Consider the following 11599-nt stretch of genomic DNA (forward strand, 5'->3'; position numbering starts at 1 on the left):
GTGCATGAGTACATGGTAGTATATGAGTCCATGAGTACATGAGTACATGAGTACTTGGTAGTACAACACTTTAGAGTATTTAGTAACAGCTGGAGCTGCTTCACTATTATCATTAGATATTTTATTATATTTATTATATTTATTACAATTAATTATATTTATTATATTTATTATATTTTATTATATTTATTATATTTCCACATTTAAAAATCTTTTAACGTTGAACGTTGTGTTTGTCTCCAAGTGGCCACAAGAAGGCAGAACATAATAGAATAGAATAGAACAGAATACAATAGAACAGTAAAACATAATAGAAAAGATTATAATAGAATAGAATAGACTAGAATATAATAGAACAGAGCAGAACAGAATACAATAGAATAGATGACCCCTAGAAGAAGACAACCTGACCAGTGGCCCCACGGTCATTTGAATGTGAGACCCTTGCCTAGAAGGACCCTCATCTTATTGCACGTCAGGGGTCATTCAATGCCGGTTGAAGTTTATCGGCAGGAAGAGAAACTCTCCTTATGTCAGGTGTAGCGCCTGCCAGAGGGCAACTGGTCAAACATCCTGGTGTCCAGGATGTGAAGGGTCCTTTAATGTGTTTTTGTCTCTGCCGAGGGAGCGGGAGGTGGAGTCGTTTTCCGGGGAGGGAGTTTTGATGACCCTCTGAAGAGCTCTCCTCTCTGCTGCTGTCCACACTGAGGTGTGACGCGCCAGTGTACCCTCGATGGAGGATGCTAGAAGGCCACCGGCAGCTGTTCTCTCAGCCTGGTTTTCCTGAGCTCCCTACGGCAGTGTAGTCGCTTCTGTGCCTTCTCAACAACCTGGTGTTTGCAGACCAGGAGAGGTTCCCGGAGATGTGGGTTCCCAAAAAGTTGGAGGTGGGAACCCTTTCCACATGGTCCTCGTTGATGTAAAATGGGGCAGGGTCTCCTCTGTGCTTCCTGAAGTCCATGATGGGTCCCTTTGTTTTGTGGTGTTCAGCGTCAGGTTGTTTACTCAGCGCCACACTGTCAATTCCTGCACCTCATCCCTGTTGGACGAGTCATCTTTTCCTGAGATAGGTCTGACAACGGTGGTGTCATCCGCAAAACTGATGATGGCGCTGTATAGAGCATAGAGTATTGGACTCACACAGCCTTGTGGAGAGCCGGTGCTGAGTGTGAGGGTGGAGGAGAAGTGGGGGCCAAGTTTAAAAATTTGTGGACGGTTAGTGAAGAAGTCCTTTATCCAGGTGCAGGTGGGAAGGGGGCGGTCTGTCTGAAAAGTCCAGCATGTCTGAAATTACTGTATTGAAGGCTGAGCAAAAGTCCATGAAGAGCATCCTTGCATAGCTCCCCCGGTGCTGTAGGTGTCTCAGTGCGGTGTGAAGAGCGACAGCTATAGCGTCTTCCATCGACCAATTTGCTCTGTGATTTGGGTCGAAGGTGGGAGGGATGTTCTGGCTTTGATGTGCAGTGAGCCCAGTCTCTGACAAGACACATGACCACTGATGTGAGTGCGATTGACATTTCACTGCATATATGTATGAAAGTATGTATATATATGTGACGAATAAACCTCTTGAATCTTGAATCTTGGTCCCAGGATCAGAGTGGCTGCGTACCTGTTGCTCGTTGGTGGGTCTAACGAGCAACGGGTAGAACCCCCATCCCCACACACACTGAGCCCTTATAGTTTTTGATGTGCTGTATTCCCTGCCACACCTGCCGCAGGTATTGTCTGTGAGATGGTCCTCGGCTTTTTCTCTTCTAGGCCTCCTCGGCATCTTTGATGCGTCTCTTCAGGTGGGCCCTAGCAGTGCTGTACTGCGCCCTATCACCTGACCTGAAGGCAGTGTGGCGGTCTCTGAGGAGTGTCTGGAGGCCCCTTGTCTTCCAGGGTTTCTGGTTGAGAAAGACCCGGATACATTTGTCAACAGTGACGTTCTTGGTGTGGAACAGTATAGTTTCAATGAGTTGTGTTAGCATTATGGGGCAGATCACCCTACCACAACCTGAAGAAACAAACACAACACACCACACTACAACACATGCTTGCACACACACACGCACATGCTTTGGATGGTGGCCGGTGAAATGGTTCCTCTGCATTTAACCATCCTGGCCTGTCCTTCCTCCGGGGCCACAGCCAGGAGCAGTGGGCAGCGTACGTGGATGCACCCGGGGACCAGGTGATAAATGTCCATCACTGGTCAGACCATGATGGGTGCATGTTTTTACTGACGTGAGGTGGAGGAAACCCCATGTGAGCACGGGGAGAACATGCAAACTCCACACAGAAAGGCTCCTGTTTGGGAGATAACCCACCGGAGCACAGTGCCAACAGCGCCCCAGGCGGGAATCGAACCCAGGACCTTCTTGCTGTGTGGCAGCAGTGCAATGCACTGCGCCACCGTGAACCGACCTATTCAACCACACACACCTCAGCCACACACACACACACACACACACACACACACACACACACACACACACACACACACACACACACACACACACACACACACACACACACACACACACACACACACACACACACACACACACACACAGTCACAGCGTTCTAATCAACACAATTGGATGCACACATTCAGGTTAGGGAAAAACTTGCATTACTTGAAATAATATATAATCCAGCCACACACCGTTATTTCATTTTAAACACTTTATTATGCAGTAGACAGGGCATTTTCATTTCATTACTTTTTTTGGTCGATCTTTTGGTTTGTAAACAGCTTACAGCAGCTGGCGCTTGCAGGTTGGGGAAAGGACCCAGAGGCAACATAGGCTGTCCTCTCACATGCCTGGGTGAGGGTGGGTGTGCACAGAGCCCATCCCGTTCCAAACCCTGTTAGTTTGTATGTTTCATGTTTTCTTTTGTATAATATAGGTTACTGTATCTATACTTTAATGATTGTATAGTATAATGTATAAAGGTAATGCCTCTCCCTCATTACAGGGACCCAACAAATGAACCTGTTTAATTGGGTGACTTGACATGGGGGGCCTATCCAATATAAGTTTGAGGTTGGCTTTCATTCGGGGTTGTGATTTAGAGACGGCCACATGTGTGTGCAGAGCAACAAAAACCAAGAGCGAGAATCCTCCTTGTACAGTATATACAGTAGATTGTAAACGGTGGGAATAGTTCGGGGGTCACCTGGTAATAAATTGACTCAATTTAAGTTGGTTACATTTTGGCCAATTTTCGTGCGTGCCTTCCGGAAACCTACCCTCACCGGAGGCAGAGGGGGACACATTAGCATGTTGCAGAGCAATGCGAGGGAGCTTGAACCGGAGTGGTTATCGTAACAACTGACTGAGCAGTTTCTGTCCAGACTTCTTTGTCCATCGTTGTTCTTCTGCTCTTTCTCCAGACTCTGCTATGGCTGAAGGAAAGCGTATCCATGGTGATGGCCGGTCGACAGGGCAGGGCTTTGAGTGGTCTAGAGGAGTTTGGGAACCAATCTGAATGCGAGAGCAGTGATGATGTCACGGCAAAGAGCCCCGCCCACCGCCAGTCTGCACAGGTGGTCCTGAAGACCACCTCCCTCCTGTCCCGGGCTGTGGAGCTTGGCATGGACATCCTGGACACAGAGACCAACATGGTGGTCCAATGTGAGTTACGGGACTCCGAAGTGGACACTCTGAAGCAGCAACAGGACAAGCTGGAGGTCAGGAACTGTGTGGGAGCTGTGTCTGTCAGTAGTTCTGTCTGTTGCTGTCTGGACACTAATGTCTGTCTGTCTCTCAGCTGGACTGGGAGATGCTGCGAGAGCAGGTTGAAGAGCTGGAGGGACTGACTTCTGACCTCAAGTGTCCAGGTGGAGCAGTGCATGCTGGGATGCTTCTTCAGACGGGGGAGGACGTGAGGTGCAGCCTGACGGAGAACCGGACGTCGCTCCTCCACCTGGAGCAGATCCAGAACTTCCTGAGGGAATACCAGGACATGATGTGAGTAGTGTAGTACTATGTTAGCAATATGTCAGTACTGTAGTACTACTGTTGGTTGCAGTACTGTTGGTACTGCTGGTAATTTTACATTTAGCAGACACTTTTATCCAAAGCAACTTATAATTGTTCAAACACCGACGGACGCAGCCATCAGGAGCAATGAGGGGTTAAGTGTCTTGCTCAAGGACACTACAGCATGCTAGCAGGAGGAGCCTGGGATCCAACCAGCAACCTTTAGATTACTAGACCACCAGCTCTACCTCCTGAGCTACCATACCCACACATGTTGTACTGTTGGTACTGTTGGTGCTGTTGGTACTGTTGATACTGTTGTACTGTTGGTACTGTTGGTGCTGTTGATACTGTTGTACTGTTGGTACTGTTGGTGCTGTTGGTACTGTTGGTACTGTTGGTACTGTGTCTTCCAGATCCTGGGCTGAAGAGACTCGTGTCTCCATGTTCTCTGAGGTGAACGTCTCAGATCTGGTCCAGAATGTTCAGAAGAAGCAGAAAGATCTGGAAGAACTGGAGGAAGAAGGAGGAAGACTCTTCAGAGGAAGACCTCACTTAGCACTGACTGTGAGTAGGATGGAGAGAGGGATGGAGAGATGGATGGAGGAAGGGAGGGATGGTTGGATGGATGGATGGATGGATGGAGGAAGGGAGGGATGGTTGGATGGATGGATGGATGGATGGAAGGAGGAATGGAGGGAGGGAGAGATGGATGATGGAGGGATGGAATGATAGATGGATGGATGGTGGGATGGATGGATGGATCTATCGCTCCAGTATCTTTCAACATATTTCTTCTCTAGATAAAGGAGTGGACAGAGGAGCTGCAGTGCATTATGGGATGGATGGTGTTCCAGGCTCAGACCGAGGTGGGAAACACACAGAAACATGGAACGAGGAAGAAGCACATCAACCATACATGTTCTGCTGCTTTGTAGAACCAGAACCAGAACCAGGAGGAGAACCAGGTCCAGGAGGAGAACCAGGATCAGCAGGAGAACCAGGACCAGGAGCAGAACCGGGCCACTGCATCTTCGCTGGGAGGAAACATCAGTCTGGTTGTGACCTTTGACCCTGAGTCGCCTGGAGGGTTAGCAAAGAAACTTGTGACCTCAGAGCAGAAACACCGGGTCGGTACCAACCCAACACCACTGAGAGTACTCTCCCGGGCAACCAGCAACCGTGATTGCCAGGTTCTGATTAGACGTGTTTCTCCCACTAAGCACCTTCTCTTGACTCCTCCAGGTGAGCCGGTGTCTCCAGGTCACAGAGGCAGGTGGAGCGAGTCCTGACCCCGACCCGGGGGCTGGTCCGCCTGCAGACATGCCCCCGATCGCCTCCTCCACCACCACCTTCCTCCCCAAAGTCAGCACCATCATCATCCCTGCAGCGTCCCCTGCTGCCTCTGTCTCCACCCTGAAGGTGAAGCCCAGCAGCCGGAGGAGGAGGAGCGTCCACCGCCGCACGGTGACATCCAACCCTCGCAGAGCCACCACCTGGCGGGCGGAGGACCCAACGGGTGCTCCAACAGGTGGTCCAACTGGTGGTCCAACTGGTGGTCCAATTGGTGGTCCAACTGGTGGTCCAACAGGTGGTCCAATGGGTGGTCCAACTGGCAGTCCGACGGGTGGTCCAACAAGTGGTCCAACAGGGGACCCAACGGGTGGTCCAACAGGTGGTCCAATGGGGAGTCCAACTGGTGGTCCAACAGGTGGTCCAATGGGTGGTCCAACTGGGGGTCCAACTGGCAGTCCGACGGGTGGTCCAACAGGAGGTCCAACAGGGGACCCAATGGGTGGTCCAACAGGAGGTCCAAAAGGAGGTTCAACGGGTGGTCCAACAGGGGACCCAACTGGAGGTCCAACAGGAGGTCAAACAGGCGGTCCAACGGGAGGTCTAACAGGAGGTCCAACAGGGGACCCAATGGGAGGTCCGACAGGAGGTCCAACAGGGGACCCAACGGGAGGTCCAATGGGAGGTCCAACGGGAGGTCCAACGGGAGGTCCGACAGGTGGTCCAACAAGAGGTCCAACAGGGAACCCAACGGGTGGTTCAACAGAAGACCCAACGCATGGTCCAACAGGAGGTCCAACAGGATACCCAATGGGTGGTCCAACAGGAGGTCCAACAGGGGACCCAACAGAAGGTCCAAAAGGAGGTTCAACGGGTGGTCCAACAGGGGACCCAACTGGAGGTCCAACAGAAGGTCAAACAGGCGCTCCATCGGGAGGTCGAACAGGGGACCCAACGGGAGGTCCAACAGCAGGTCCAACAGGGGACCCAACGGGAGGTCCTATGAGAGGCCCAACGGGAGGTCCAACGGGAGGTCCAACGGGAGGTCCAATAGGGGACCCAGTGGGTGCTCCAACAGGAGATCCAACAGGAGGTCCAATGGGAGGTCCAACAGGAGGTCACAGATCCGATGAGAAGACACGAAACGTCAACCTGCAGCTTTACGTTCAAGATAACTCAGATGGAAAAAAGACGCGGTGCAGTGTCTCGTTGGTTCCTCAGGGGGCAACGCTGAGCTTGGACCTGCGGAGCCCCTGGGGCGACGCCCTCCAGAGGAAGCGGCTCCGCTCAACAGGAAGTCTCCCAGCAGAGCGGAAGCAGAGCGCCGGCCGTCCAAACCTGAAGCGAATGCATCCAGAGTCTGAGGGTTCGAAGCCCCAGGTGGTTTCAGAGTCAGCTCTGTGTCGCCCCCTGCTGGAGGAGCACAACACTGCTGCTGTGAGGGGGCGGAGTCCAGGTACATTCAACAGCACAGGACAGGAGAGTCCTCCTACACCCGAAAACACCAATCCTACAGCTCAAGTCGCTAATACTACACCCGTAAACACTTATACTACACCTGAAAATATTACACCTGAAAATACTACATCTGAATACAATACCACACCTGAAAAAAACAATACTACAGTGAAAAACAGTACTACTACTACATGCAAAAACACCAATAGGACACCCGAAAACACTAATACTGCACGTGAAATGATTGATACTACTACACCCGAAATCACCAAGACTACAACCAAAATCACCACCAAGACTACACCTGAACACCCTAAAACTACATCCGAAAACCCTAATGCTAAACCTGAGAAGACTATGACTATACCTGAACACACCAATACTACACCTGGAGTCACTAATACTCCACCCAAACACACCAATACTACACCTGGAGTCACTAATACTCCACCCAAACACATCAATACTACACCTGGAGTCACTAATTCTACACCTGAAAACGTTGATACAACTACACCCAAAATCACCAAGACTACACCCGAAATCACCCCCAAGACTACACCTGAACTCACTAATACTACACCTGAAAACACCAATACTACACCAGGAACCACTATTACTACACCTGGAATCACGAATACTCCACCCGAACACACTATTACTACACCCTTACAACATGCCAACAAGCAGCATGATTGTCCGAGTGTTCACACCAGGATCTGTGACCTGAAGGATCATGTGTTTGACCAAACCCTGCCCACTACCACCACCCTAACCCCTGACCCCAGGTCAGACTCCCGGTCAGACCCCAGGTCAGACTCCCGGTCAGACCCCAGGTCAGACTGCCGGTCAGGCCGGGTGTTCATCTGTCCGGAGGGGGGGCGCAGCTCGTGCTGCTTCTGTTCTGGGACCGGCGGCACCCAGAGGCAGGAAACTGGAGGAGCATCAGAGGAACCCAGACGCCTTCACCTGGAGCGCTGGTACTTTGAGGAGGTGGAGGTTGAGCTGGAGGACATCTGGAGCTCGCTGACCCGGCAGAGAGCCCCCTGACCAAGAAGAGAGCCGGGCCTTTTGTGTACCTGTGCTGTCAGCAGGCGGTGTGGGGCAGGGCGGGGTGGGGTGTGGCGGGACAGGGCAGGGCAGTGCGGGGCGGGGTGTGGCGGGGCAGGGCGGGGCGGGGCAGGGCAGGGCGGGGTGTGGGCAGGGCGTGGTTGTGGCCATGGCGGGTGGGGCGTGGGTGGGGCAGGGCGCACTGCATCCAACACAGAGTGGATCTGCTAGTAGAGTTCAAACTGTCATCCTGCAAAGCCGAAGTTGATGAAACAGCAAGAAGCGCTTCCAACAGCGCCTCCTGTGGACGAGCTGATCAATGACAACATCCCCCTTTGCAGCCCGATCTGATCACGTTGGGATCAATAAACAACTGATCATCAATACTTCTCCAAGAGGGAGAATCACCACCTGACAACATGAAGTCGGAATCATAAATGTCAGAAACCTCTTCAACGAGAATCCAACCTGTGTCCAAGAGGATAAAGTCATGGAAGGTCTTTAAAACATGCTCCTCTTCCACCTCCAGGCAGCAGCAGCTTCCAGGTCATTTCTTCTGGGTGTTTTCTTGTACTTCCTGCTTCCGTCCACCAGGGGTCAGCACAGCCGCTCTCTGGATGCTCTCTTTGTGTCGCTGATTCAACCAATAATCGAATTTAATGTTCAAAACGAAAAACCAAACTGAAAGTTACCTTTTTAAATTCTCACATATTGACTGTACAAATGATGATGATGATGATGATGCTGATGATGATGATGTTGATGTTGATGATGATGATGTTGATGATGATGATGATGATGACGATGATGATGATGTTGATGATGATGATGTTGATGTTGATGATGATGATGATGATGATGATGATGATGATGATGATGATGACGTTGATGATGATGACGTTGATGTTGATGATGATGATGTTGATGATGATGATGATGATGCTGCTGATGATGATGATGATGATGATGATGATGATGATGTTGATGTTGATGATGATGCTCATGTTGATGATGATGTTGATGATGTTGATGATGATGTTGATGATGATGATGAAGATGATGATGATGACGTTGATGTTGATGATGATGATGATGATGATGACGTTGATGATGATGACGTTGATGATGATGATGATGATGATGATGATGATGATGACGTTGATGATGATGACGTTGATGTTGATGATGATGATGTTGATGATGATGATGATGATGCTGCTGATGATGATGATGATGATGATGTTGATGATGATGATGTTGATGTTGATGATGATGCTGATGTTGATGATGATGTTGATGATGTTGATGATGATGTTGATGATGATGTTGATGATGATGATGTTGATGATGCTGATGTTGATGATGATGATGATGATGCTGCTGATGTTGATGATGATGATGATGATGATGATGATGATGATGTTGATGATGATGATGATGTTGATGTTGATGATGATGATGATGCTGCTGATGAGGATGATGATGATGATGATGATGATGAGCAGCGTGAAGGCCGTGGGGGGCGGTGCAGGGCCGCAGCTGCCGCTTGGGGGCGGTGCTTCCTCATATTTTCTTCGCTGAATCTGATTCTTTTTCTGCTTTTTTAATAAACGTGTTTTGTCGTTTATTTTGAGGCTTTTTGTCTTTTATTTGTGTTTTATCCAAGCTGACAAAACATATAGAATTGTATTTTTTATTCAACATATCTAGTTTTTACATCTACACGATATTCATTGAAGTGACAGACAATAGATGATTTTAACGTTTGATGCGACAAGGAATCTTAAAGACGTTAAAATAAAAGAGAGAAACGATCCAACAGCGTCAATAGAAACGGATTCACCGAAACGGAACGAAGGAGTCATTTTGAACGGGAACGGAACCGCACCGAACCTGCGGTTCCGTTTCCGCTTCGGCCGAACCCCAAAGCCCCGGAGCTGTTCCCGTCCTCCCCCTTTCCCACTATTTACCTCCTGCTTTCAATTGTATTTTCATTGTTCATTGATGCTACATTCACCATTTGAAGTGGAATCCATGGCATTAGAAACTCTTTCCAAATAAAATTGCATGAATTATGATTTATGATTTATGATTTATGAATTATGATTCACCTTCTAAAAACATAATAATAAATGTAGTAAATTAAACTGCACCAAGTCGAGCGTCCATAGCGGAACGCTGAAAGCAAACAGGAACATGTCAAATAAACAGTCAAGCTCAGTGTGTGTGTGAACAGATATGAAGTAAATCTACGTGTTTGTATATAAATGTATGATTATGAGCATGATGCAGCTTTTCTTCTGCGGACCGTCTGTAATCCCTTCGTCGGCCTCAGTTCGGGACCGCGCACCCCGGCTTGGGAAGCCCCGCTCTCTCGCACGGTACCGTTCAAAAGGAACGAGTCCGCGAAACGCGTCGAAGCGCCCCGCCCCCGTCCGGCGGCAGGGGGCGGGGCCTCCGGAGGGAGCCTTCCGCTCCGAACTGAACCGGGACACAACTGGTCCGGAGCCGGGGCCGAGCAGCGGGACGCTCCGGGGCCGAGCAGCGGGAGCCTCTGGCGGTGAGACGCGAGGTGAGACGCGAGGTGAGACGGGAGCGAACGGATCCCAACTTTAAACTCTGTTCTTCTTCTCCTCTCGGTTCCGTTTTAAAGACCGAAAAAACAGTTGAAAGGATCCGAGAAGTTCAGTCAGCGAACGAACAGCGGAAGCGGTTCCGTTCAACTGGAAAGTTCTGTTGTGGTTCTGTTGTTGTTGTTCTGTTGTTCTGTTGTGGTTCTGTTGTTGTTGTTCTGTTGTTCTGTTGTGGTTCTGTTGTTGTTGTTCTGTTGTTCTGTTGTGGTTCTGTTGTTGTTGTTCTGTTGTTCTGTTGTGGTTCTGTTGTTGTTGTTCTGTTGTTCTGTTGTGGTTCTGTTGTTGTTGTTCTGTTGTTCTGTTGTGGTTCTGTTGTTGTTGTTCTGTTGTTCTGTTGTGGTTCTGTTGTTGTTGTTGTTGTTGTTGTTATTCTGTTGTTGTTCAGTTGTTGTGGTTTTGTTTTGTTCTCTTGTTATGGTTCTGATGTCAGTTCTGACACTAGAACCACATGGTGTGGTGGTACACTGTTCATACTCCTAGCAAACTGGGGTAGTCAGAGTGTTTAGAAGTATTAATGGTAATAGAAGTACTAGAAGTAGTAGTAGTAGTAGTTATTCACGGTTGTTACATCATCACATCATTGATTCTACCATGTTTCCATCTGAATTTAATGTTAGAGCAGAATGTGAATCGGGAAGTAAGTATGTTTATTAAAGACTATTACACATTTTTGAAGTAGTGTGGTAGTAGCAGTGTGGAAGTGGTGGTAGTAGTAGTGTGAATGGGGTAGTAGTAGTGTGGTAGTAGTAGTAGTGTTGAAGTGGTAGTAGTAGTGTGAGTGTGGTAGTAGTAGTGTGGTAGTGGTTGAAGTGGTGGTAGTAGTAGTGTGGTAGTGGTATAAGTGATAGTGCTAGTAGAGGTGTGGAAGTGGAAGTAGTAGTGTGGTTGTGGTAGTGGTATAAGTGGTAGTGCTAGTAGTAGTGTGGTAGTAGTGTGGAAGTGGAAGTAGTAGTGTGGTTGTGGTAGTGGTATAAGTGGTAGTGCTAGTAGTAGTGTGGAAGTGGTAGTAGTAGTAGTGTGGTAGTGATATATTGTGTTCAGTCTAGAACATATTGTATTGACACATTGCATTGACATTTCACTGCATATGCAGTATGTATCAAAGTATGTATATGTATGGAAGTATGTATATGTATGAAAATATGGAATTGTATGGAAGTATGTATATGTATGTGACGAATAAACCTCTTG

The 11599-nt window shown here is 48.7% G+C and overlaps 1 protein-coding gene across 1 annotated transcript in view; it reads left to right on the top strand.

Moving 5' to 3' along the window:
* Nucleotides 1-7819, top strand: part of LOC307229592 (uncharacterized protein) — a gene marked incomplete at its 5' end in the record, with an annotated part of 22692 nt that extends 14873 nt beyond the window's left edge. The window contains 6 exons of the mRNA XM_079999592.1: nt 3386-3682; nt 3763-3962; nt 4391-4541; nt 4778-4843; nt 4913-5104; nt 5220-7819. Of these exons, the coding sequence (XP_079855718.1) occupies nt 3386-3682; nt 3763-3962; nt 4391-4541; nt 4778-4843; nt 4913-5104; nt 5220-7775 (3462 nt within the window). The 3' untranslated portion in view covers nt 7776-7819. The remainder of the gene's footprint in view (nt 1-3385; nt 3683-3762; nt 3963-4390; nt 4542-4777; nt 4844-4912; nt 5105-5219) is intronic.
* Nucleotides 7820-11599: the final 3780 nt, after the last annotated feature.

Source organism: Zeus faber (assembly GCF_960531495.2).
Source record: "Zeus faber genome assembly, chromosome: 4".
Classification (NCBI taxonomy): domain Eukaryota; kingdom Metazoa; phylum Chordata; class Actinopteri; order Zeiformes; family Zeidae; genus Zeus; species Zeus faber.